The following is a 26997-nucleotide window of genomic DNA, read 5'->3' on the forward strand; positions in this document are numbered from 1 at the left end:
AATACTGTAGGTGATCTAAAGCCCACCACCTGGGCAATGCTCACACAAGAACTCTGCAGGGTGGGCCAGGATTACAGCCTGTTTCATGTTTGGAACAGGGGTGGAGACCATTATCCAGCCTGAGGGCCTCATTCGATCCTGAGCAGCCTTGCAGGGGCCACTTTCCATTGATGGGCGGGACAGAGGACAGAGTTGGTGGGGCTATGGGGCTGACTCTGAGCTTTGTCCAGGAGCTGCCTGCCTTCCAGGGATTTTTCCCAGCCCCACAAAAAAAAAACCCAGGAGGCAGCTGGGAAGCGTTAGAAAGAAGGTGTGGTGCTGGGGAAATTCCTGAGGGCCAGAGAGAGAGAGAGAGAGAGAGAGAGGATTTGAGGGCCAATTTAGCCCCTGGGTCTGAGATTCCCCACCCTGCAGTTCGGGTGCTGGGCTTCCACCAGGGAGACCCAGTCTCCCATCCCCATGCTTTGGAGGGATGCCCTGTGCCCAGCTTGGACCCCCTGATTATTTCTCCTCCTGTCCTTTCTCCCAGTGTAGGAAAGATAAAAGGACACACACACACACACACAGGTTCCTAAGAGGAAGGACTAGGGGGGCAGTTAATCAATTGCAGTCAGAGAATTGGGAATGTGGAGTTGTGAAAAGTGGAGCACGACAGTGGTGTTTAGGAAGCAGGATTGGCTCTGGAATCCTGGAACTGTAGAGTTGAAAGGGACTCCAAGGGTCTTCTAGTCCAATTCCTTGTTAAAAGAACAGCAGCATAAATCCCATTCTTATAATTGCAATAAAGGAAGAATGAAAACTCAGAAAGACTGGAAAGTAATCCTTAAACCATCCTACGTTGTTTATCTTTTAAAAATTCGTTGTTTTACAATACCTTCTCATTCATGGCTACGTGTCATGTTCGGGAGTTCCCCCCTCCCTTTTGGTAGCTCACCGATGAGAATTAATGAGCAGTTGGTAGATTTCTAGTCTTTTTATTCCCGTATCATGTTGCTAGCACAAACAGGCAACTCCTCGCAAGGATAGCAGTTCTTACCCACGCATGTCCCTCCTTCCCAGCTTCTCCTTTGTTCTGACTGATGTATCTCCCAGCTGCTTCCCTCCATCCTGTTGCCTAGCTACTATCTCAAAGCTGGGTAGCTCCTGTCTCAACTGTGCAGCCTCTGAATCTGCCTGTCTCTCTGCATTGTGAAACTCTGGAAGGGCAGGGGGGACTTCCCTCTCCTCTTCTGTTACAGGCTGATCTTCCTGAAACTGCATTCCGCAGTCCTCCGATTCAGACCAGCCCCTGACACTAAACTGCAAAGTGGACAAAGTTCCATGGTGGCAGCCGGAATAAAGGAGGTGCTGAGGGGAAGAACCAATATGGGGAGGGAAGGTGGCACGGGGAAATGTGGGCGTTGCCAGTGGTTTCAGGAGAGTCATTTCCCTGGGGACAGAGGAATCTCTGCCCCCATAACTGGCCCATCTTTCAGATATCTGTAGAAAGAGCAGGCAGTATAGGAGGCCGAAAGCAGAGTTAATCTGGAGCTGCTCCTCCCTCTGCCGGCATTGAACATTTGCCCATGATATGAAGCAGCCACAGCAGGTGTTGCAAGCTGCCCATAGTTGGGCTTCTCAACTGTTACCGGAAAAAATCTGAGGGCTCCCTTGGACAAAAAGTAAAGACACCAACCAGAGTAAATTGGAGCAAATCAGCAGCCTGTAGGCTTGGTCTTTATTGAAGAAAGACTGTCGCGACAGGGTGCTCCCCTCACTTGCAGGTGAGAGGAAAGACCCAGAATAATGGTGTGCCAGACCTTATAAAAACTTTTGAAATTCCCCTCCTCTAGGTCTAGCCCACCCCCAGAAACATCATGCATACATTACAGAAAGGAGGGGTTGAAGGAGGAGTTGGTGGTAGCCTGAGTGTCTTGTCACCTGGCTGGTTCCTCCTTTCCCCCCTCCCCATGAGTCACTTCCAGGAGACAAAGGGGAGTTTGCAGTTTCCTGCCCCCTGAGGGAAGATCTGATCAGAGTCCTTTGTTTCAGTCCATACTGAATCCACTCCCATATGCAAGTTCTTTGTGATCTTGATTGTCTTCTGTCTAGGAGCAACTGGGCAGGGCTCCTGTAGATGTGCTGGGATGGTGAAGGGATTATGGCTGCCCTGTATCAAACCTTCCCCATTTTGTAGTCCTTCCTTCATGGAGTGAAATAAAATGGAACAGTGCAAATCCGATGTATGGTTGATTTTCTTATGAATTTATAACAGAAGTGTGGCGTATGTAGTGTGTGAGTGTGTGTGAAGTTTGTACAAACAGAATGATTGGGGTGGGGGGGTTCCTGCTACACCCCCAAAGGCCCCCTCCTTCATCGCCTCCCAAGACAGACGGATTCCAACAGGGTCTCTCTGCCTGAGGAGGATTTCACCTGGGACCTCCTGCATGCAAAGCATTGAATTTGAGACCTTTATGAAAACAACAATATTCATTTATTCAGAGTAAATACAGCTTTGTCCACTGCCATAATATCACAGAATGATCACTCCAGTCCTCAATCCCACATCACGGTCATGTTGGCTCCCCCAATACCCTCAATAGGAACCCAACTACTGATCTGCTTGGCTAGACACTTCCAATCATTATATCCCCTCCACAAAAACCTCTGTGATGATGGTGGTGGTGGCGGCATTAAAATATCCTGTTGTTCTTCAATCAAGGGAGAAAAAGGGAGACCAGACTGTGCTAGAGGTATCTTTTTTGGAGATACCTTTGATCAGACACCAATGGTATGTGAGGTGTTCTGACAGAGCAATGATCCAGATGTTATTGATCCAAGCCTCTATTGCTCTTTTAGAGCTTTCCTTCCATCGTTTCGCAATAACTGTAGTCTAGCTGCTGTGAACAGAAAGGAAATTAATTCTTTAGATTGAAGCGTAGAATATGGGGTCAAATACGATTATAATAAGGTAAGAGCTGAATTAGGACAGATAGATTGTTGAGAGATTTTGGAGGTCAGATAAAAAGCTCTTCCCCAGAAGTCATGGACCATGGTACACCCCCAACAAACGCGAAAATGGGAATCCGAGACCTTCTGCGTGCAAAGCAACTGCTCTACCACTGAGCTGCCCCCCCCCCAAAAACATAACAAAGCCTAACTTTCTCCATGAGCTCCAGCTTTTTACAAAAGGTACCCAATGAAATGTCACTGGACCAGCCCTTAGTGTTGTCTTAAGTTACTGCTCTAAACCCCTTCCCGGGGGGAAGCTTTTTAGAAATGCGGGGGGGGGGGGCGTCGTCTTTCGCTGCCTCTGCGGGGAATTGAACCCAAGAATTTTTCACTAAGTAAACGGGAATATAGAGCTTGCCGGCTGGGAAGGAAATTCATGTTTGCTGGGAGGGGGAGGGGGAGGCGGATCTCCTGCCCCTCCCCCTCCCTCTGGGTCAATGAGCTCCGCTTCCTAGAGAGGCAGGAAATTTGTTTTTCTTTTTTTGGGTGGGGAGAGGCTATTTGGAGGGGAGGGGTCACCATCCTCATTCGCGGAAGAGAAGAGGGCTTGGAGAAGAGAAAGAGGTGCCGCATATTGGGGGGTTATTTGGGGAGGGGGGTGGGTGGGAGAAGGATTTGCTTTCCCTCTCCTTTAATGTACAAATAGGGCAGCTGGGAAAGGAGGCGGGAGGATTTCGGGGGGTGTGCAAAGAAAGCAGGGAGGGGCTCCGCTCTTTCCCTGTGGGAATCGGGGGGGGCTGGATGCAGGCCATCCTGTTGCAAAGTGGGGTCCCCCTCCCCCAACAGGGTTTGCATTGCAAGATCCTTTTCTGAAGCGCACCGAAGACACTTGAGACGAACCAGAAAAGGGTCCCCCCCCCCACTGGAACTCAATTAATTACAGAGGGATTTGCAGCCCCACCCTGTGCATGTTGACGCAGAAGTCAGTTCTTCTCCGTTCAAAGGGGGGGGCAGCCCCATTCCACCTAGTGATGCTCCTCTCTGCTTAAAACCCTCCATCTCCCTTCTCACTGCTGCCCCCCATCGCTCCCCCCAGGCTCTGCCTCCTGCGTCAGGGAGCCGGTCTGGGCGGGAGGGGAGGGGGCTGAGCTCCTCCAGGACCCTGATCTGCCCCCCCCAAATCTGCTGCTGAAGCCCCTGCCTCAGTGGGTCGAAGATCGGGAGGGCAAGCAGGGGAGAGGAAGTCTGCTTTGGTGAAGTGGAAGCAGCTGGAGAGAGGGAGATTTCAAGGGGGTGTGCGGAGAGAAGTGGACAATGTCAAGGGAAATCGGCCTCCGGAGCTTCCTGAGTAAGAAAGAGGCTGATGTGAGAAGGAAGCAAAAAGAAACCAGAATTTACTTCTTGGGAAGGGGGCTAGTCTTGGGGAATGAAACTGATCCCCCCTCGCAGATTTTGATGCTGCTTCTTTCCAAAAAAGCGGCTTTTCCAGATATCCTCTTGGGACTTTGTCAGGAAGGAGAATCAAATCTCCCAGGGGTGGGAGATCTGGCCTGTCTTGCAGGATTGGCCCAGCGCAGAGGTGCTGAGGGACTTTCTATGCCGGTGCTGCCAGCCTCACGCCTGCCTGGCCTCGTCCCCTTCCAGGTTGCCAGGAGGGTCTTATAATGCTGTAGGTGTTCTAAAACCCACCACCTGGGCAATCCTCACACAAAAACCCTGCACGGTGGGCCAGGATGACAGCCTGTTCCGTGTTTGGAACAGGGGAGGAGACCATTATCCAGCCTGAGGGCCATATTCGCTCCTGAGCAGCCTTGCAGGGGCCACTTTCCATTGATGTGTGGAACAGAGGACAGAGTTGGTGGGGCTATGGGGCTGACTCTGAGCTTTGTCCAGGAGCTGCCTGCCTTCCAGGGATTTTTCCCAGCCCCACAAAAATACCTCAGGAAGCAGGTGGGAAGCGTTGGAAAGAGGGTGTGGCGCTGGAGAGTTCCTGAGGGCCAGAGAAAGAAAGAGAGAGAGGACTTGAGGGCCAATTTAGCCCCTGGGTCTGAGGTTCCCCACCCTGCAGTTTGGGTGCTGTGCTTCCACCAGGGAGACCCTGTCTCCCATCCCCATGCTCAGGAGGGAAGCCCTGTGCCCAGCTTGGACCCCCTGATTATTTATCCTCCTGTCCTTCCCCACAGTGTAGGGAAGATTTCTTAGGAACACAGGTTCCTAAGAGGAAGGACCAGGGGTCCATAAGCCAGTAAACTTCATATCTCTGTCCCCTAAACCACAATCCATGTTAGCGCATAGAGTGCTCTAAATATTTCCATCTGCTCCCCTTGGATGGAGCTTCTGTACCCTGGTGCCCTCCAGGTGTTGCTTTTCCTCTGACTGCAAATTCTGCCCATAATTTAGGAGTTTCCTTTATTTTCTTTATTCTAAATATATCAAAGGGTCAGAAATTGGTTTCCTGAGGTATTTAGGTATACCTTTCTCAAGAAACCGGAGGCCTTTCATCTGGGCATTGTGGACCAGAAAGTGTTAAAGAAGGATAGAAATTTCTTTATGTATGCTACTACAGCAGCAAGAATTCTCATCGCTAAGTATTGGAAGACTCAAGAACTACCTACATTGGAAGAATGGCAGACACAGTTGATGGACTACATGGAACTGGCCGAGATGACTGGCAGAATCCGAGACTTGGGAGAAGAAACAATGGAAGAGGACTGGAAAAAATTTAAGGACTATTTGCAAAAACAATATAAGCTGTATGAATGTTAAGAAAATGCACGATTAAGGGAACTTTAGCTTCAGCAACTTGATTAAGTAAAATGAAAACTAAGATACAAGAAATAAGAGGTGGAATTAGGAAATAACTTTATTATGTTAAATTTAAGTTCATAGAAATTGGGATACAAATATTGGGAATTTAGAAACATGATAAATTGAAAGATACAGTAAGTTATGAAATAAGGTAATAATTTGCTGATGTTTGTATAACAAAGAATGCAGGGTTTGGAGGATGTGGGGAAGTCCAGTTGGTTTGTTAAAAACATTAAGGAAAGTTGGATCTTTCATATTCTCTTTTTTCTTTCTGTTTCTTTCTTTTTTCTGTATTCTGTATATCTTTGACTATAAGAAAAGAAACTTAATAAAAATATTTATAAAAAAAAATAAAAAAAAGAAATTGGTTTCCTGGGTGGCTGTTCGGGGGAAAGGAAAAGCGAGGTCTGCAGAGGTACAGACCATAACGCTTTCTGCGAAGCTTCATTAAAAGTTTGGGATTTGATCCTAGAACTTTACAAACCAAAGCTGAATGTCCCCTAAAGACTGAGGCAGCTTATAGTATTATAAAGTTCCTGTAGAAAGGATTACATCCTTCCAGTTCTCTGCCTTTGTAATTAGAATTTATGGGTATTAATTTATTAGTGTTGGTACAGTGGTACCTTGGGTTAAGAACTTAATTCGTTCTGGAGGTCCGTTCTTAACCTGAAACTTCTTAACCTGAGGTATGACTTTAGCTAATGGGGCCTCCCGCTGCTGCCGCGCCATCGCCGTCCTATTTCTGTTCTCATCCTGAAGCAAAGTTCTTCACCCAAATTACTATTTCTGGGTTAGTGGAGTCTGTAACCTGAAGCGTCTGTAACCCGAGGTACCACAGTATTTGTAATTTATAAAAGGTATGCTATCTGTGTAAATGTCTCCCACCCTAAATAAATTTGCCTTTCTGTGAACAGCCCTGAGACCTCCGGGTATAGGGTGGCATATAAATTCAATCAATTCTTCTTATTATTATTTCTGCATTGTTCTTCTTAAAGAGCTGCTCCCTGCATTAAAGTGCATCTTGTCAACAGCTGAGAGCATCCCAGAAGTGGCCGTGTTTCTGCCTCCCCCTCCTTCTCTGTCCTTTCCACTGACAACGCAATGGCCTCTGAGACCCCCTCTGAACGGCCTCTTCTTAAAGGTGGAGTGGAAAGAGGAGCCAGGCAGCTTCCTCAGGTAGGGAAAGAGCAACGGGAGGAGGGAAGAGGCACAGATGGGACAACCCAGCCTCCCTGTGTGTTGAGTGGGGATGATGGGGACCAAAGAGAAGCTCTGTTTTCCTCCTCTTCTTCTTCTTCCAGGCCCTCTTGACCTTTGAGGAGGTGGCTGTGTTTTTCACGGAGGAGGAGTGGGCTCTGCTGGATCCTGGCCAAAGAGCTCTGCACAAGGAAGTCATGGAGGAGAATTATGAGATGGTGGCCTCTTTAGGTAAGGGCAGATTTGTCTTGGCTGCTAGACATTGAAAGGGTGAATCTCCTGTTTGAGCCATTTATTCATGCCATGTCTTCTTCTTTGGCGAATCCTTGTAGCCAAATAAGATTGTCTTCCATGAACACGGTCTTAACAGTGTGTCCGTGACTGTAGAGTCCAATTCTGGATCCACACATCCTTCCACAGTGGGGACATAGGTTTCCCGGAGGGAGTTAATCATAGTGAGGGTTTGCCAAATGTGCTTTCCTCTTAGCTTGTTTCTCCTTTTCGTCTTGAGCTTGTGCTTCTTCAAAGTTCATTACACCTTGGTAAAGTCTTTTCTCCAATTGGAGCACTCGCACGCCAGTGTTTTCCTATTTTCTCTGCTTCTACTTCATATATTTAAATCTGCCTTCAGAGCATTTTGAAACCTCTTTTGTTGTCCATCGATATTTCCCTTTCCATTCTTAAGATGGGAATAGAGTAGTTGTTTTGGATGACGATAATCAGGTATCCGAACAACATGACCAGTCCAACGAAGTTGATGTTGAAGATTGTAGTTTATAGCAACTCTGTGCTTTTATCAGTAGGTAACTCTTTATAAGCTGAAATTGTGGTATGACTTTCCTCCTAAAACCTATGTAAAATCTACTGGTCAGTGTCATTTATCAACTTTTAATGGGCCACCAGATACTTTGCTGTCTTTGCTTCAAAAGATTAATACTTTTGTATATTTTTACAGTCACATATACATAAACAACACTTCTGTTTTAATTATTCCACATAGCAGGGACTCTGACACTCAAGTCTGAGTTCATCTCCTCGCTTGGAACAGAAAAATACAGGGATGTTGTCCTGGACCAATTCAGAGGTACATACTTCCATTTTGCTGTGAGGCTGTACCTTTCTCTGTCTCCTTTCAGTATGTACAAATATAAAAAGAGCCCTTTTGGATCAGAACGAGGGCCCATCTTTTTCCAGCATCCTGGTGCAGGTTTAGGTGATGTGTACACGTGGTTGGAATGTATCAGTGAGATATTACAGATCAAGGAGGAATGAAAAAACAGTATAGCATTTTCACAGGAAGGGGAAGATGGAGAAAGGTGTCCAGATTTGGCTGCACTACAACTCCCATCATCCCTGGTCATTGGCTATCTTTGCTTGGGCTGATGGTACTTAGAGTCCAACCGCATCTGGAGGGCCATAGATGCCTCACCTCAGCACAGAAGTTTTCTTTTGGTGCTCAGTGTTACATGGGAGTTGAAGGTTCAGGTAGGTAGCCGTGTTGGTCTGATGCAAACGAAATATATATTTAAAAAAATTAAAAATTGTCCAGTAGCACCTTAGAGACCAACTAAGATTGTTCTTGGTATGGGAGTTGAATACTAGATACTAGAATACAGGATACTAAGGGTTCTTGAGACTATTTCAGGTTCCCCCCCCCCTTTCCAAAAAATGTTGTACATAGGAGTGGGAGGGATGCTGGAGGTGTTAAAAGAAGGGAAAGTGCTGATTGGTCTTGCTGCATGTTAAGTTCTCTTGTTCGAATACCTAACAATATTTTCTTATCCCCCACTTTAAACCAGGTGATGAAGAAGGCAATCAGAATTTTGAGGGGCCATCTGTAAAGTACTTCAGTGTGAGTGAACACCTACGAACTAATACAGGAGAGAAACCTTTTAAATGCATGGAGTGCGGAAAGAGCTTCAGTAAAAATGGAAACCTTACTGTACATAAGCAAATTCACACAGGGAACAAACCATTTAGATGTATGGAGTGTGGAAAGAGCTTCAGCCTGTGTTCACACCTTACTATACATCTACGAACTCACACAGGGGAGAAACCTTTTAAATGTATGGAGTGCGGAAAGAGCTTCAGTGAGAGTGGAAAACTTACTGTACATCAACGAACGCACACCGGGGAGAAACCCTTTAATTGTATGGAGTGCGGAAAGAGCTTTAGTGCAAGTGGAACTCTTAGAAGACATCAGCGGATTCACACTGGGGAAAAACCATTTAAATGTAGAGAGTGTGGGAAGGGTTTCAGTCAGAGTGGAATCCTTTCTAGACATCAACGAACTCACACGGGTGAGAAACCATATAAGTGTATGGTTTGTGGAAAGTGCTTCAGTGCAAGTGGAAGCCTTACTCTGCATCAGGGTACTCATACAGGAGAGAAACCATATAAATGTTTGGAGTGTGGAAAGAGCTTCATTTGTAGTGGGAGACTCACTGTGCACCAACAAAGTCACACTGGGGAGAAACCATTTAAATGTATTTGTGGGAAGGGTTTCAGTCAGAGTGGAGCACTTGCAGTACATCAACGAACTCATACAGGGCAGAAACCATTTAGGTGTATGGAGTGTGGAAAGAACTTCAGGCTGTCTTCACACCTTACTACACATCACCGAACTCACACAGGGGAGAAACCTTTTAAGTGTATGGAGTGCGGAAAGAGCTTCAGTGAGAGTGGAACTCTTAGAATACATCAACGGATTCATACTAGGGAGAAACCATTTAAATGTATGGAGTGTGGACAGAGCTTCAGTCACAATGGAACACTTACTAAACATCAACGAACTCACACGGGTGAGAAACCATATAAGTGTACGGTTTGTGGAAAGAGCTTCAGTCAGGGGGGAGATCTTGCAACACATCAACGAACTCACACTGGTGAGTTACCATTTAAATGTATGAGGTGTGGTAAGGGCTTCAGTCGTAGTGGAAATCTTAGAATACATCAACGAACTCACTCAGGGGAGAAACCATTTAGATGTATGGAGTGTGGAAAGAGATTCAGTTGTAGTGGAAATCTTAGAATTCATCAACGAACTCACACAGGGGAGAAACCATTTAAATGTAAGGAGTGTGGAAAGAGCTTCAGACGGTGTTCACAAATTACTATACATTGGAGAACTCACACAGGGGAGAAACCATATATGTGTACGGATTGTGGGAGGTGCTTCAGTGAGAATGGAAGTCTTAGAAGACATCAACAAACTCATAAAGGGGAGAAAACATTTAAATGTATGGATTGTGGGAAGTGCTTCAATGGGAATGGAAGTCTTAGAAGACATCAAAGATCTCACAGAGAAGCAACTGTTTAAATGGAATGGAGTGTGGAAAATATATCAATTATAATGGCCTTCTTAATAAGCAACCACAGACTGTTATGGGGGAGAAACCATTTCGGTTTTTGGGAGTTTGCCATGTTTTTCCCACAGGGTTCACTTTGTCCCTCATATCAGCAAACTCATATAAGGGGAAAATTCATTGTAAATTTATGGAGTGTATTTGATGTTCTGGTGTTTGTATGGAAAGCTGTACATACATGTATTAAAGCAAATAAATGTCTCATAATAGTAAGTATGATGAAAGATATAATGTACTGTAAGGTATGTGCACAACGTAACTCTGGAGTGCTCATTGTGAGTGAACATGTCCCGAGACTCGGTTGATATTTGGTCTTTGGCAGAGAGAGTTTGGGATGGAGAATTGTGAAAAGTGGAGCATAAAAGTGGTGTTTAGGAAGCAGGATTGGCTCTGGAATCCTAGAACTGTAGAGTTGAAAGGGACTCCAAGAGTCAAGCCCAACTCCTTGTCATAAGAACAGCGGCATAAATCACATTTTTATACTTGCAATAAAGGAACAATGAAAACACAGAAAGACTGGAAAGTAATCCTTAAACTATCCTACGTTGTTTGTATTTTATAAATTCATTGTTTTACCTTACCTTCTCATTCATGGCTTCATTAACGGCAAAGGGGATAAAATCCCTGGTGGCAGCTGGAATAAAGGAGGTGCTGTGAGGAACAACCATTTGTTGGTTTGCAAGCCCCCTCCACAGAGGCTGGCCCCTCTCACTGTCCTCGGGAGCTTGCATACCGGTAACCTCCTCTGGCTGATATCCAGACAGACCAGGGAGATTTTGATAGGCGACATTTTCCCAAGCGTGGGTAAAATGCACAACCCCTCCCTCCTGCTTCTGCAGGGGAAAGAAAATAAGTCAGAAATCTATTTACATGATGTTTATTTCTGACATTACAGCACTAGAGAAAAGCACGTCCTTTCAGTTCAGTTCTTCCAGCAAGTCAGACAAACTTCCTGAACATGCGCAGTCAGAAGGTTTCAAGTTACACTCTTCACAAAGACTTATCCAGCCTGTGAACGTCCTGGGAAATTCTTCTTTCCCACAGATAAGCGCATCATGTGATGTCAACAAACTGGCTGTCTGCAGCGGTGATGTTTCCATATACTGACACCAACATGGGGAGGGAAGGTGGTACAGGGAAATGTGGGCATTGCCAGTGGTTTCAGGAGCGTCATTTCCCTGTGGAGAGAGGAATCTCTGTGCCCAAGTAATTGGCCCATCTTTCAGAAATCTGTCAAAAGAGCTGTCAGTATAGGAGGCCGAAAGCAGAGCTCATCTGGAGTACGGGTCCTCAAACTTTTTAAACAGGGAGCCGGTTCCTCAGCCACTGTTGCGGGCTGGACTATAATTAGAAAAAAATATATGAATGAATTCCTATGCACACTGCACATATTTTATTTGTAGTGCACACAAAACCAGAAAAAAACAATACAATATTTAAAATGAAAAATGATTTTAATCAACGTCAACTTATAAGTATTCCAATGGGAAGTATGGACCTGCTTTTGGCTAATGAGATGGTGACTATCCGGTTCCATATTTGTCGCTGCTAGTCGTAGCAAGTGATGCAAGTGTTCATCAGTTAGTCTGGATCTGGTTGGAGATTTCAGATGTTTCATTCGGGGGGAAATCTGTTCACAGACATAGTAAAAGATAAAGGTACCCCTGCCCGTACAGGCCAGTCTTGACAGACTCTGGGGTTGGTGCGCCCATCTCACTTAAGAGGCCGGGGGCCAGCGCTGTCCGCAGACACTTCCAGGTCACGTGGCCAGCGTGACAAGCTGCATCTGGCGAGCCAGCGCAGCACACGGAAACGCCATTTATCTTCCCGCTAGTAAGCGGTCCCTATTTATCTACTTGCACCCGGGGTGCTTTTGAACTGCTAGGTTGGCAGGCGCTGGGACCGAGCAACGGGAGCGCACCCCGCCGCAGGGATTCGAACTGCCGACCTGACGATCGGCAAGTCCTAGGCGCTGAGGTTTTACCCACAGCGCCACCCACGTCCCCGTATTCACAGACATAGGTGCTGCCAAAGATGGTTGCAATTTTGAGTGCATGGCTCCTGAGATTTAAGATATGTCTCAAAGGGGAGAGATGAATTGAAATTAGTGAGGCTGCTTGATTTTAATGCGTTTTTCATAGAGTCACAGTTCTGTAGTTCGGCCAATTCCATTTGGGAAATCGGATCAACAATTTCAGTGTCTACAGAAAATGTGTTCCGGGAAAGCTGTATGCCCTGTTCATGGAGATGAAGCTCTTCAATTCTAATTTGAAACTCCTTTTGCAACGTTTCTAGTAAATCCACACGTTTTGTTTGGGAATGCAACTGCTGGTTTTTCCGCCAACAGGTTTTGAGTTGTGGGGAGATGGCAGAGGTTTTCCTCCTTCAGTTGAGGAGGTCTAATTTTACTTGAAACGCTTTCACATGTGAAAACATACCACAGATGAGCTTCCCCTTTCCTTGAACATTGAAACTGTTGAGTAGCTCTGTTACATCTGTCAGAAAGGCAAGGTGCCATTTCCATTCTGCATCTTTGAGCTCAGGTACTTCTTTGTTTTTTGAAAGAATAAAAGCAGAAACCTGTGGAAGTAAGTCATTAAAATGTTTCAAAACTCTCCCTCGATCCTTGAAGAAATAAAGAAAATACTAAAGAATATATAGTAAAAGGCCAGAGGCATTCCTTTTAGGAATTTTAAATGATGATATTCCAAAAGACAAAACTATTTTTTTCTTATACGCAACGTCTGCAGCAAGAATCCTGGTGGCTAAGTATTGGAAAGGGAATCAGTTACCTACTAGGGGAGAGTGGTTATGTAAGCTTTCAGAATATTTAGAAATAGCCAAATTGACAGATATAATAAGACAAAAACCAAAAAGTGAGGTGAAAAAGGAATCAGAGTTTAGTGGACATGCCCAAGGATTAAGACTTTCTGGGAGATGATCTATAACGAAATGAAAAAGGTATTTAAATATACCTTTCTGAAGAAACCAGAGGCCTTTCTCCTGGGCATGGTCGGCCAATTGGTGTCAAAGAAGGATAGAACTTTCTTTATGTATGCCACAACAGCAGCAAGAATACTCATCGCAAAGTATTGGAAGACACAAGATTTACCCACCCGGGAAGAATGGCAGATGAAGGTGATGGACTACATGGAACTGGCGGAAATGACTGGCAGAATCCGAGACCAGGGAGAAGAGTCGGTGGAAGAAGATTGGAAAAAAATTAAAGTTTATCTACAGAAACATTGTAAAATTAAGGAATGTTAGAAGGATGTTGGAATGAAGCTATGTGGTTTTAGCAGAAATGTTATAAAGGATTAAGTAAAAATGGGTTGGTAATTAGTGAAAGAGGAGAATGTAAAATTATAGTATATCAAGATAAATTTTTAGGATAAAAACAAAGATGGAAAGGATTTGCTGAAATATCTAATTGAACTAGAATACAAAAAAGGGAGGTGTGAGGAGGTCAAGGAAATAAGCAAAGGAAAGAAAGTTATGTAAAGGTTTGAGCTGTTTTTTTTCTTATTTAATTGTCTGTATTTTTTGTCATTTTTTTGTTTTTTGGGTGTGTGCTTTGTTTGTTTAACTTTTTCTATTTTTCTTTCTATAACCTTTAAAACTTTAATAAAATTTATTATAAAAAAGAAAAAAGAAAAAGGAATCGGAGTGTCTAAATGAATACCTTAAAAGTCAAGGTTCGAGGACAGAAATCTGGCTGACTCTGGAATAACCTTGTGAAGTGAAAGGATAAGAAAGAGGGATTTATATCCAGATGCTAGGATAGAGATGATCAGGAAAATAGGAAGACACAGTGAGAGATAAAGGAGGTGCTGTGGGATTGGTGGAAGTCAATGTTTGTTTTTATTTTTAGTGTTTATACTATTAAATTGTAAGATATGGATTTGTTTTTGGTTTTGGTTTTTTGAATGTTGTTTTTTGTGTATTGTTATTTTTTGATATTTTTCATGTTGTTGTATGGAAAATACTAATAAAATTTATGTTAATTATTTTTATTTTTATTTTTAATATCTTCATAGGCAACATTTAGCTCAGACAGAAATTCCTGAAACTGTCTGTGGTTAAGTGCATGAAGTGGATTCATTCCCCTCGGATGGATCCTAGGCATGCTTTTACTCAAAAGTATTTCTACCACGTACAGCAGGACGTCCGGCTAGGTGCCCACAGGACTGCAGCTGTAATCTTTTTTCACTGCACAGGGTAGGAAGTTAACAAGCTGTCCACTTTGCAGAGGAGAGGAGAGGGGCATGTTTGTAGTTTTCTTACACTTGAGGGGCATTTTATTTTATTTTATTTTATTTTACCCTACAGAGAAGTGACCCTCTTTATGCACCAGTACGGAAAGATCAGCCTGACGTTTCAACGCATCATGAGTACAACCCCATGTGCGTGTACATGGGAGCACCTCCCACTGAACTCCGTGGCACTTAACTTGAACGAAAGCGGGCTGCAGATTTTTATTTTTATTTAAATGGTGGGGAACATGAGAAGGCGCCGGTGTAAAAGAGGCATTAGATGGGGGAAATGAGGGGTGGAGAGAGAGAAGGGGACGCGAAACGGAAGAAGGGAAATCAGGGAAAGAAGGTGGAAAGGAACATTAACTGAGGGAAAGCAGGAGGGTTGGCCAGCCTAGGGACAGAACACGCAGAGGGAGCCCCTGTCGCTTTCCGCGGTGTAGAAGTCTCTTCCTTTGGCAGCCCGAGACACCAAGCTGGCTGTGTGGATATTTTCACCCCCTCCCATTGCGAGAATCTCCTGATACGAAGTTTTCAGAAAGGAGGGGTCAGAAATTGGTCTTCACTTCTTCCGCTCCTGCCTGACTGTGTGTTATCTCTGTAGTGATTTAGATGGCTGAGTGAGAGCTGTAACACTCATGCAAGCCAGCACCTCTTTAGTTTTAGTTTGCAATAGCTATTAGAAATAAAAGTTATGCTTCAAAGCTTTCTTCCATGTTGTTTATACCCTGCTGCGTTTGGTGCTCACAAATCACAGTTGTGGGTCCAGTGCACTGGGACTTGCTTTGCAGGAGTGGAAGGATCTCTGGAAGAGCTCTTCAGTTGCCTAGCCTAACCCAGTCGGGGCAGATCCAGTTGTTGAGCCCAGTCGTTGGCATCAGCTTAAAGGTGTACTGACAGGCTGCACAACTGTGGGCCGGACCAGGGGTTGGGGCGGGCAAGCTGGTGCCCCCGCCCTGCCCCTCTCCCCCCTGGCTTGTGGTGGAGCTCCTTCCACCCGCGGCGCCTTTGCAGCCTCTCTGCCGCTCTGCTCACAGAAGGAGCTGCTCTTGCTCTCCTCACCTCCTCACTTTCTGCCCACTCAGTCAGTCCCTGCTGTGGCGTTTGTACGGAGCCCCCGGTCGTCTCACGGACTACTGACCCGTACACCACTAATCTGCTGCCACCAACCAGGTCTTCCCCGGTAAAAAACTTAGTCTCAGTCAAGTTCTTAAGTTAACAAAGAAGAGTGTGTTTTATTGCAAGCACAAATAAACTTTAACTGCATTCCAAACACTGTTATTCTTTACCTTCTTAGTCTTATTTTATCCTGTCTCTATCTCTTCTACCTCCCCTCACACAAGAACCAACTGCATTGTCTCTCTAATTCCAACTGTCTATTTCCAACTGCTTTCCCAACTGCCTTTCCCAACCAACTAACTCCAACTCAAACCTGGGGCTAAGCCCTTTTGTAAACAGGTAGGCTCCGGCTCTGGCTGTTCTATTGGTTTACATATTAACCCTTTCTCTCTCCCCTGTACAGACATTTTCAAACAGACGGGCAAACGTCACATCCGCGCATGAGTTAAACCCGGTGCAGCGGCTTCACAGCGGGGTTCTGCAATGGCCAAGCAGGCCGGATCTAGGACCGTGGCGGACCGGAAGCGGCTTGCGGGCTGTAGTTTGAGGACCCCTGATCTAGAGCTGCTCCCCCCTCTGCCAGCATTGAGCATTTGCCCCTGACATGAAGCAGCCACAGGAGGTGCTGCAAGCTGCCCACAGTTGGACTTCACCTCCAAAGGCCCCCTTCTCCTGAGCAGACAGGTGTCAACCAGGGTCTCTTTACCTGCCGAGGATTGCACCTGCAACCTTCTCCTGCATGCAAAGCATTGAATTCAAGACCTTTTTTTTGAAAAAACAACATTCATTTATTCAAAGTAAATGCAGCTTTGTCCACTGCCATAATATCACAGAATGACCACTCCAATCCTCAATCCCACATCACGGTCATTTTGGCTCCCCCAGTACCCTCAATAGGAACCTAACCATCAATTTGCTTGGCTAGACATTACCAATCATTATAATCTCCTCCACAAATACCTCTGTGATAATGAGTAAAGGTAAAGGGACCCCTGGCCGTTCAGTCCAATCGTGGACGACTCTGGGGTTGCGGTGCTCATCTCGCTTTATTGGCCGAGGGAGCCGGCATCCAGCTTCCAGGTCATGTGACCAGCATGACTAAGCTGCTTCTGGCAAACCAGAGCAGCGCACAGAAACACCATTTACCTTCCCACTGGAGCGGTACCTATTTATCTACTTGCACTTTGATGTGCTTTCCACCTGCTAGGTTGGCAGGAGCAGGGACCGAGCAACGGGAGCTCACCCCGTCGTGGGGATTCAAACTGCCAACCTTCTGGTCGGCAGGCCCTAGGCTCTGTGGTTTAACCCACAGCGCCACCCGCATCCCATGATAATGATTATCATGGCATTAAAATATCCTGTTCTTCAAGCAAAGGAGAGAAAGGGAGACCAGATTGTGTCAAAAGCATCTTTTTTGGAGAAGCCTTTAATTAGACACTGGTTGTATGTGAGGCCTTCTGATAGAGCATGTACGCCCAACGCGTCAATCTCATCATTTGCACGATGGATATTAGGGTCACAGGCGCCTCGGGCACCCCGCTTCAGCCACTGGCATTGCCCAATGCCCAGTCAGCTGGCCGCCAAGGAAAGGCATGAGGCACCTGCCTCAACCGCAAGCCTCAGCCCTGGGCAGGGAGGCGAAGATGAGGCCGATGGGCTCTGTTTGGGCTGCAGCTGTGTAGAAGAAGAAGAAGAAGAAGAAGAAGAAGAAGAAGAAGAAGAAGAAGAAGAGTTTGGATTTGATATCCCGCCTTTCACTCCCTTTAAGGAGTCTCAAAGCGGCTAACATTCTCCTTTCCCTTCCTCCCCCACAACAAACACTCTGTGAGGTGAGTGGGGCTGAGAGACTTCAAGGAAGTGTGACTGGTCCAAGGTCACCCAGCAGCTGCATGTGGAGGAGCGGAGACGCGAACCCGGTTTCCCAGGATTACGAGACTACCGCTCTTAACCACTACACCACACTGGCTAGGGCACACGAGAGAGACAATGACATCTCTCCTCCCTCTCCCGCCAGTTCCCATGGAAAGGAAAAACCACTCTCCCTCCTAGTTCTGCGTGGATGCTGAACTTTCCCAATCAGAAGCCGCATGAGCCCTTCGGACTTTCAGGTTCCAAAACAACGTTTGCAAACGGAACAGTCACTTGCGAGTTTGCGGTGTTCGGAAACAAAACGTCCACGTTCCAGGGCATTTGGGATCCATGGTACGACTGTGCAGTCATACCTCGGGTTACAGACGCTAGATCACGCTTTGCGCATGCGCAGAAGAGCTGAATCGCAACCTGCGCGTGTGCTGATGCGCCGCTGCAGATTGCGAACGCTGCGGGTTGCAAAGGTGCATCCCACACAGATCACATTCACAGCCCAAGCGTCCACTGTATATAGGTGGACATGGGATATTATACAATAAAAGCACATCTTCCGTCCTTTTACTAAACTACTTATGGCATTCTAGCACTTTGGGAGAAACGTTCTCTCAATAAGCGTCTGTGTTTTGCACTTGGCAGGAAGGTTCCATAATAATTGAGATGCGCAGTTTGTTTTGTTCTGCCTCTGTTGTGTTCTCCAGCGTCAAAGTTAGCTCTCCTCTGGTCCTTCCGCATACCACAGCAACCACCCCTCAAAATGCACCCCGGGCTTTCATTGAATGACCATGAGCAACATCCCAGGCAGCTAGGGGGTGACCCTCCCTGGAGGGAAATGCCCCATCTTGCCCATCTTTGGGGGTTTGGCTTTGGTCCTGCGGTCAAGGGTCCTGTTGCTCACTTGCTATTAAAGTTGTCTTTCGCTGCCTCTGCAGGAAATCGAACCCATGAATTTCTCCCTAAATAAATGGGACTATAGAGCTTGCCGGCCGGGAAGGGAATTTCTGTTTTGCAAGGAGGGGAAGGCGGATCTCCTGCCGCTCCCCCTCCCTCTGGGTCAATGAGCTCCGCTTCCTAGAGAGGCAGGAAGGGGGGGGGGTTTATGGGGGGGAGGCTATTTGGAGGGGAGGGGTCTCCATCCTCATTCCCGGAAGAGAAGCGGACTTGGAGAAGAGGAGAAAGAGGTGCCGCATATTTGGGGGGTTATTTGGGGGTGGGGGGGGTGGGAGAAGGATTTGCTTTCCCTCCCCCTGAATCTACAAAGAGAGCAGCTGGGAAAGGAGGCGGGAGGATTGCGGGAGGGGTGTGTGCAAAGAAAGCAGGGAGGGGGCCCGCTCTTTCTCTGTGGGAATGGGGGGGGGGGCTGGATGCAGGCTGTCTTGTTGCAAATTGGGATCCCCCTCCCCCAACAGGGTTTGCATTGCAAGATCTTCTCTGAAGCGCAGAGATCAAGCCAGGCTCCCACGGTGGGGGGACTGGGGGGGGGGGCGAAGACACCTGAGACGAACCACAAAAGGGTGCCCCCCCAGTGCAACTTAATTACAAACTTAATTACAAAGGGATTCGCAGCCCCACCCTGTGCATGTTGACTCAGCAGTCAGTCCTTCTCCGTTCAAAGGGGGGGGGCAGCCCCATCCCACCTAGTGATGCTCCTCTCTGCTTAACACCCTCCATCTCCCTTCTCACTGCTCCCTCCCCATCGCTCCCCCCAGGCTCTGCCTCCTGCGTCAGGGGGCCGGTCTGGGCGGGAGTGGAGGGCTGAGCTCCTCCAGGACCCTGACCTGCCCCCCCCCCCGAAATCTGCTGCTGAAGCCCCTGCCTCAGTGGGGCGGAGATGGGGGGGCAAGCAGGGGAGAGGAAGTGGAAGCAGCTGGAGAACAGAGTCACCTCTGGATTGGGGGAGATTTCGAAATGGGTGGGGGGTGAGAGGTGGACAATGTCAAGGGAAATCGGCCTCCGGAGCTTCCTGAGTAAGAAAGAGGCTGATGTGAGAAGGAAGCAAAAAGAAACCAGAATTTACTTCTTGGGAAGGGGGCTGACCCCCAGCTAGTCTTGGGGAAAATAGGGGGGAATGAAACTGATCCCCCCTCGCAGATTTTGATGCTGTCGCTTGTTTCCAAAAAGAGGCTTCTCCAGACATCCTCTTGGGACTTTGTCGGGAAGGAGACTCAAAGCTCCCAGGGGTGGGAGATCTGGCCTGTCTTGCAGGATTGGCCCAGCGCAGAGGTGCTGAGGGACTTTCTCTGCCGGTGCTGCCAGCCTCGCTCCTGCCTGGCCTCGTCCCCATCCAGGCTGCCGGGAGGGTCTTCTAACACTATAGGTCTTCTAAAGCCCACCACCTGGGCGATGGTCAGAACCCTGCAAGGTGGGCCAGGATGACAGCCAGATTGATGGGCGGGACAGAGGACAGAGTTGGTGGGGCTATGGGACTGACTCTGAGCTTTGTCCAGGGGATGCCTGCCTTCCAGGGATTTTTTCCAGCCACACAAAAAAACCTCAGGAGGCATTGGGAAGTATTGGAAAAAAGGTGTAGCTCTGAGGGCCAGAGAAAATGAAAGAGGTGACTTGAGGGCCAGTTTAGCCCCAGGGTCTGAGGTTCCCCACCCTGCAGTTGTGGGGTGCTGGGCTTCCACCAGGGAGATCCAGTCTCCCATCCCTCTGCTCAGGAGGGATGCCCTGTGCCCAGTTTGGACCCCCTGATTATTTCTCCTCCTGTCCTTCCTCCCAGTGTAGGAAAGATAAAAGGGGACACACACACACACACACACACACAGGTTCCTAAGAGGAAGGACTAGGGAGGCATAAGCCACTGAACTTCATATCTCTGTCCCCTAAACTACAATCCATGTTAGCGCATAAAGGTAAAGGTAAAGGTACCCCTGCCCGTACGGGCCAGTCTTGACAGACTCTAGGGTTGTGCGCCCATCTCACTTAAGAGGCCAGGGGCCAGCGCTGTCCGGAGACACTTCCGGGTCATGTGGCCAGCGTGACAAAGCTGCATCTGGCGAGCCAGCACAGCACACGGAAACGCCGTTTACCTTCCCGCTGGAGAGCGGTCCCTATTTATCTACTTGCACCCGGGGGTGCTTTTGAACTGCTAGGTTGGCAGGCGCTGGGACTGAGCAGCGGGAGCGCACCCCGCCGCGCGGATTCGAACTGCCGACCTTTCGATCGGCAAGCCCTAGGCGCTGAGGCTTTTACCCACAGCGCCACCCACGTCCCTCATGTGAGCGCATAGAGTGCTCTAAATATTTCCATCTGCTCCCCTTGGATGGAGCTTCTTCACCCTGGTGCCCTCCAGGTGTTGGTTTTCCTCTGACTGCAAATTCTGCCCATAATTTAGGAATTTCCTTTATTTCCTTTATTCTAAATGTATCAATCGAATTTAGGAGAATTTCTTCATTGTTCTCCTAAAAGAGCTGCTCCCTGCATTGAAGTGCATCTTGTCAACAGCTGAGAGAGTCCCAGAAGTGGCCCAGTTTACGCCTCCTCCTCCTCCTCCCTCGTTTCCACTGGCAACGCAATGGCCTCCGAGACCCCCTCTGAACAGTCTCTTCTCAGAGGTGGAGTGGAAAGAGGAGCCAGGCAGCTTCCTCAGGTAGGGAAAGAGCAACGGGAGGAGGGAAGAGGCACAGATGGGACAACCCAGCCTCCCTCTGTGTTGAGTGGGGATGATGGGGACCAAAGAGAAGCTCTGTTTTCTTCCTCTTCTTCTTCCAGGCCCTCTTGACCTTTGAGGAGGTGGCTGTGTTTTTCACGGAGGAGGAGTGGGCTCTGCTGGATCCAGGCCAAAGAGCTCTGCACAAGGAAGTCATGGAGGAGAATTATGAGATGGTGGCCTCTCTAGGTAAGGGCACATTTTTATTCCTCCTGGCTGTTAGATGTTGGAGGTGTGAATCTGCTGTTTGAGCCATTTATCAATGCTGTGTCTTCTTCTTTGGCGATTCCTCGTAGCCGAGTAAGATTGTCTTCCATCAACACAGTCTTAACGGTGTGTCCATAACTGACTATAGCGGCCAATTCTGAATCGACACATCTTTCGGTAGTGGGGACATAGGTTTCCGGGCGGGAGTAAATTACAGTCAGCCTTTGCCAAACGTGCTTTCCTCTTAGCTTTTTTCTCCCTTTCGTCCTGAGTTTGTGTTTCTTCAAAGTCCATTACACCTTTGGTAAATGCTGTTCTCCAATTGGAGTGCTCGCAGGCCAATGTTTCCCAATTTTCTTTGGTTATACTGCATTGTTTTAGATTTGGCTTGAGAGCATCTTAAGACCTCTTTTGTTGTCCTCCAGTATTTCACTTTCCATTCTTAAGTAGTAGTTGCTTTGGAAGATGATAATCAGGCATCCAAACAACGTGACCAGTCCAACGAAGTTGATGTTGAAGATGTAGTTTCTAGCAATGCTGTACATTTGTCAGTAGGCAACTCTTCATAAGCTGATATTGTGGTATGAATTCGCAAAAAAAACCCGTGTATAATATACAAAGAGACTCATCTGCTTTGGCAATCACTCAGAAAGCCAGTATGGTGTAGTGGTTAAGAGCGGTAGACTCGTAATCTGGGGAACCGGGTTCGCATCTCCGCTCCTCCACATGCAGCTGCTGGGTGACCTTGGGCTAGTCACACTTCTCTGAAGTCTCTCAGCCCCACTCACCTCACAGAGTGTTTGTTGTGGGGGAGGAAGGGAAAGGAGAATGTTAGCCTCTTTGAGACTCCTTTGGGTAGTGATAAAGCGGGATATCAAATCCAAACTCTTCTTCTTCTTCTTCATAGCCGAGTAAGATTGTGTTCCATAAACACAGTTTTAACAAGGAGTCCATGACCGTGGAGGCCAATTCTGGATCCACACATCCTTCCACAGCGGGGACATTGGCTTCCGGGCGGGAGTTGATCACAGTGTGGATTTGCCAAGCATGCCTTCTTCTTAGCACATTTCTCCCTTGCGTCCTGAGTTTGAGTGTCTTCAAAGCCCATGACACGTTTGGTAAAGGCTGTTCTCCAATTGGAGCGCTCGCAGGCCAGTGTTTCCCAGTTGTCAGTGTTTATACTACATTTTTTTAGATTTGCCTTGACAGTCTTTAAACCTCTTTTGTTGACCACCAGCATTACGCTTTCCATTTTTAAGTTCGGAATAGAGTAGTTGCTTTGGAAGACGATCATCCGGCATCCGCACAACACAACCAGTCCAACAAAGTTGATGTTGAAGAATCATTGCTTCAACACTGGTGATCTTTGCTTCTTCCAGTACACTGATAATTCGCCTATCTTCCCAAGTGATGTGTAAAAATTTTCAGAGATACCGTTGATGGAATCTTTCAATGAGTTGGAGATGGTGTTTATAAGTGCTCCATGTTTCACAAGAATATAGTAAGGTTGGTAGTACAGTAGCTTTGTAAACAAGCATTTTGGTTTCCCTGCGAATGTCCCGGTCCTCAAACACTCTGCCCTTCAATTGGAAGAAAGCTGCACTCGCAGAGCTCAGGCGATGCTGGATTTTGGCATTAATGTTGGCCCTTGTGGAAAGATAACTGCCTAGGTAGGAGAAGTGATCAACATTTTCCAACGTTACACCATTGAGTTGGATTTGTGGCATTGCAGAGTGGTTATTTTCTACTTGTTGGTGCAGGTGGTTGGTGCAGTTGGTTTTTTGGATATTGAGTGATAGGCCAAGCTTTTAGTAAGCTTCTGCAAAGATATTTAGGATGGTTTGGAGGTCATCCTCTGAGCGTGCACACACTACATTGTCATCAACATACTGAAGCTCTATGACAAAAGTTAAGGTAACCTTACTCTTTGCTTTCAGCCTGCTCAGATTGAAGAGCTTTCCATCTGTTTGGTATATGATTTCTACTCCGGTGAGGATTTTCCCTGCAACAAAGTGTAGGATCATGGCAATGAAAATAATGAATAGAGTTGTGGCAATAACACAACCCTGTTTAATACCTGATCCCACTGTGAATGGTTCACTTTGAGAGCCATTGTTATTTGTGATTGTTGCTGTCATATTATCATGGAGGAGCTGGATGATGTTCACAAATTTAACTGGGCAGCCAGTTTTCAGAAGGAAAGTCCACAGGGCATTACGATTTACAGTGTCGAAAGCCTTAGTCAGGTCAATAAACACCATATACAGGGGTTGGTTTTGCTCTCTGCAGCGACTCATAGGATAATAATGATGGCATGAGGTTTTTACTGGTCCATGTCATTTAATAGTTTTTAATGGGCAACCAGATACTTTGCTGTTTACTTCACAAGACTAATATTTTTGAATATTTGTACTGTTACGTATGACATAAACAACACTTCTATTTTACTTATTCCACATAGCAGGGACTCTGATACTCAAGTCTGAGCTCATCTCGTCGTTTGGAACAGAAAAATACAGTGATGTTGTTCTGGAGAAATTGCGATGTACATGCTTCCACTTTGCTGTTAGACTGTAGCTTTCTATGTCTCCTTTCAGTATGTAGGAATATTAAAAAAGCCCTTTTGGATCAGAACGAGGGCCCATCTTTTCCAGCATCCTGGTGCAGGTTTAGGTGATGTGAACAGTGGGTTGGAATGTATCAGCAAGAAATTACAGATCATGGAGGAAGGAGAAAACTGAATACAGAGGTGCAGCATTTTCACAGGAGGGGGAAAGTGTCTCCCTCTGGATGTGGCTGCACTACAACTCCCGTCATCACTGGTCATTGGCCATCTTTGCCTGGATTGATGGTACTAAGAGTCCAACCACATCTGGAGGGCCATAGATCTCTCACCTCAGCATAGAAGGTTTCTCTTGGTGCTCAGTGTTACATGGGAGTTGAAGGTAGAACTGGATACTAGGGGTTATTGAAGCTATTTTCAGATTACCTTTCCTATAAATTTGGTACTTAGGAGAGGAAGGAATCCAGGAGATGTTAAAAGAAGAGAAGGTGCTGATTGGTCTTGCTCTGTGTTAAGTTGCCTTGTTCTATTCCCTGAATATCTAACAATATTTTCCTATCTCCCACTTTAAACCAGGTGATGGAGAAGGCAATCAGAATATTGAAGGGCCATCTGTAAAGTACTTCAGTGTGAGTGAACACCTTGGCACACATCTACAAACTAACACTGGGGAGAAACTCTTTAAATGTATAGAGTGTGGAAAGAGCTTCAGTGAAAGAGGAAAACTTACTGTACATCAACGAATTCACACAGGGGAGAAACCATTTAGATGTATGGAGTGTGGAAAAAGCTTCAGTGAAAGAGGGAAACTTACTGTACATCAACGAACTCATACAGGGGAGAAACCATATAAATGTATGGAGTGTGGAAAGAGCTTCAGGCGGTGTTCACATCTTACTAGACATCAACGGACTCACACAGGGGAGAAACCATATAAATGTATGGAGTGTGGGAAGAGCTTCAGACAGTGTTCACACTTTACTAGACATCAACGAACTCACACAAGGGAGAAACAATTTAAATGTAAGGAGTGTGGAAAGAGCTTCACCAATAGTGGAGTGCTTAGAAATCATCAACTGACTCACACAGGGGAGAAACCCTTTAAATGTATGGAGTGTGGAAAGAGCTTCAGTAAGTCTTCACAACTTACTATTCATCAACGAACTCACACAGCGGAGAAACCATTTAGATGTATGGAGTGTGGGAAGTGTTTCAGAGAAAGAGGAAACCTTACTAGACATCAGCAAACTCACACAGGGGAGAAACCCTTTAAATGTATGGAGTGCGGAAATAGCTTCAGTAAGTCTTCACAACTTACTATTCATCAACGAACTCACACAGGGGAGAAACCATTTAGATGTATAGAGTGTGGGAAGTGTTTCAGTCAGAGTGGAAGCCTTATTTTACATCAACGAATTCACACAGGGGAGAAACCATATAAATGTTTTGAGTGTGGGCAAAGCTTCATTTGTAGTGCGAAACTCACTGTGCACCAACGAAGTCACACAGGAGAGAAACCATTTGAATGTATGGATTGTGGGATGTGCTTCAGCCAGAGTGGAGTACTTATTGTACATCAACGTACTCACACTGGTGAGAAACCATTTAAATGTATGGAGTGTGGAAAGAGCTTCAATCACAATGGAATACTTACTGTACATCAAAGAACTCACACGGGTGAGAAACCATTTAAATGTGTGGAGTGTGGGAAGTGCTTCAGTCAGTGTTCACAGCTTACTTTACATCAACGAAGTCACACAGGGGAGAAACCATTTAAATGTATGGAATGTGGAAAGAGCTTCAGACACGGTTCACACCTTACTTTACATCTACGAACTCACACAGGGGAGAAACCATTTAAATGTATGGAGTGTGGGAAAGTTTTCATTCAGAGTTCAGCTCTTACAACACATCTACGAATTCACACAGGGGAGAAACCATTTAGATGTATGGAGTGTGGGAAGAGCTTCAGTCGATGTTCACACCTTACTATACATCTTAGAACTCACACAGGGGAGAAACCATTTAAATGCTTGGAGTATGGGAAGTGCTTCAGTAAGAGTGTAACTCTTAGAAAACATCAGCAAACTCACAGAGAAACAATTGTTTGAGTGGAAGGAGTGTTGAATGTGTTTCAATTATAATGGAGTTATTGATTAAGACATGGACTCTCACAGGGGAGAGCCTATTTAGATGTATGGAGTGTGCCAAGTTTTTCACAGAGTTCACTTTGTGCTTCATGTCAACAAACCCATAGAGGGAAATATCATGTACTGTGTTTGGTGTTCTGGTGTTTGTATGGAATGTTGTGCATATATGTATTAAAGCAATGGAGGTAATGTCTCATAATAGTAAGTGTAATGAAAGATACAATGTACTGTTAGGGCTGCAGTTTGCGACTGTGCTCATTGAAAGTGAACATGTGCTGAGAGTCTGTTGATATTGGGTCTTTGCAGAGAGAATTGGGAATCCAGAGTTGGGGAAAATGGAGCACAACAGTGGTGTTTAGGAGGCAGGATTGGCTCTAGAATCCTAGAACTGTAAAGGTCAAGGGGAGTCCAAGGATCTTCTAGTCCAACTCCCTGTTATAAGAACAGCAGCATAAAACCCATATATTCAAAAGTTTGGGCAGTGATATTCCTTAATTACTATCCACTTCTTCTTGTGTTGAGTTTCCTCTCACTGCCAGCATTCTCCTTGCTAATTGTAAGTACTCAATTTGGCTTGCCACTCAATCTTTGAAGGGATGGTTTCGCTTTTCCAGTTTCTTGCTATTAGAATCCGTGCTGCAGTTGTTGCATACATGAATAATGGTCTAAACGTCTTAATTTCTGATGTCATGATACCTATTAGAAATGCCCCGGGTCTTTTAGGGAATGGGATCTTAAATATTTTCTTTAACTCATTATAAATGATGTCCCCAAATTCTTTGATCTTTTCACATGCCCACCAAATATGCATATATGTTCCAATTCCTTTATTACATCTCCAACATAACTCTGACCTGTTCTTGTACATTTTGGCTAGTTTTGC

The 26997-nt window shown here is 46.2% G+C and overlaps 2 protein-coding genes across 12 annotated transcripts in view; both read left to right on the plus strand.

The window, feature by feature from the left end:
• The window catches only part of LOC310837507 (uncharacterized protein), a 147363-nt gene extending 121060 nt beyond the window's left edge, over positions 1–26303 (plus strand). For 2 of the 7 annotated variants that reach the window (XM_083724197.1, XM_083724199.1), the window contains exons 2-5: positions 20974–21134; positions 21257–21383; positions 23863–23946; positions 24541–26303. In XM_083724197.1, the coding sequence (XP_083580323.1) occupies positions 21060–21134; positions 21257–21383; positions 23863–23946; positions 24541–26075 (1821 nt within the window). In that variant the 5' untranslated portion in view covers positions 20974–21059 and the 3' untranslated portion in view covers positions 26076–26303. Of the gene's footprint in view, positions 1–18569; positions 18721–20953; positions 21135–21256; positions 21384–23862; positions 23947–24540 lie in introns of those variants that run through there. The other 5 variants (XM_083724195.1, XM_083724200.1, XM_083724198.1 and 2 more) reach the window with 5 other exon arrangements.
• Positions 6720–10815, plus strand: LOC310837514 (uncharacterized protein). Of its 5 annotated transcripts, none has more exons than XM_083724214.1 (4): positions 6720–6915; positions 7041–7167; positions 7937–8020; positions 8736–10815. In XM_083724214.1, the coding sequence occupies exons 1-4, from the start codon at positions 6841–6843 to the stop codon at positions 10253–10255; spliced, it is 1806 nt and encodes a 601-aa protein (XP_083580340.1). In that variant the 5' UTR covers positions 6720–6840; the 3' UTR covers positions 10256–10815. The 5 variants fall into 5 exon arrangements, with proteins under 5 accessions (XP_083580340.1, XP_083580341.1, XP_083580342.1 ...); XM_083724215.1 differs by having other exon boundaries at positions 7940–8020; XM_083724216.1 differs by lacking the exon at positions 7937–8020 and having other exon boundaries at positions 6721–6915.
• Positions 26304–26997: the final 694 nt, after the last annotated feature.

This window comes from Podarcis gaigeae (genome assembly GCF_964106915.1).
Source record: "Podarcis gaigeae genome assembly, chromosome: 2".
Lineage (NCBI taxonomy): Eukaryota > Metazoa > Chordata > Lepidosauria > Squamata > Lacertidae > Podarcis > Podarcis gaigeae.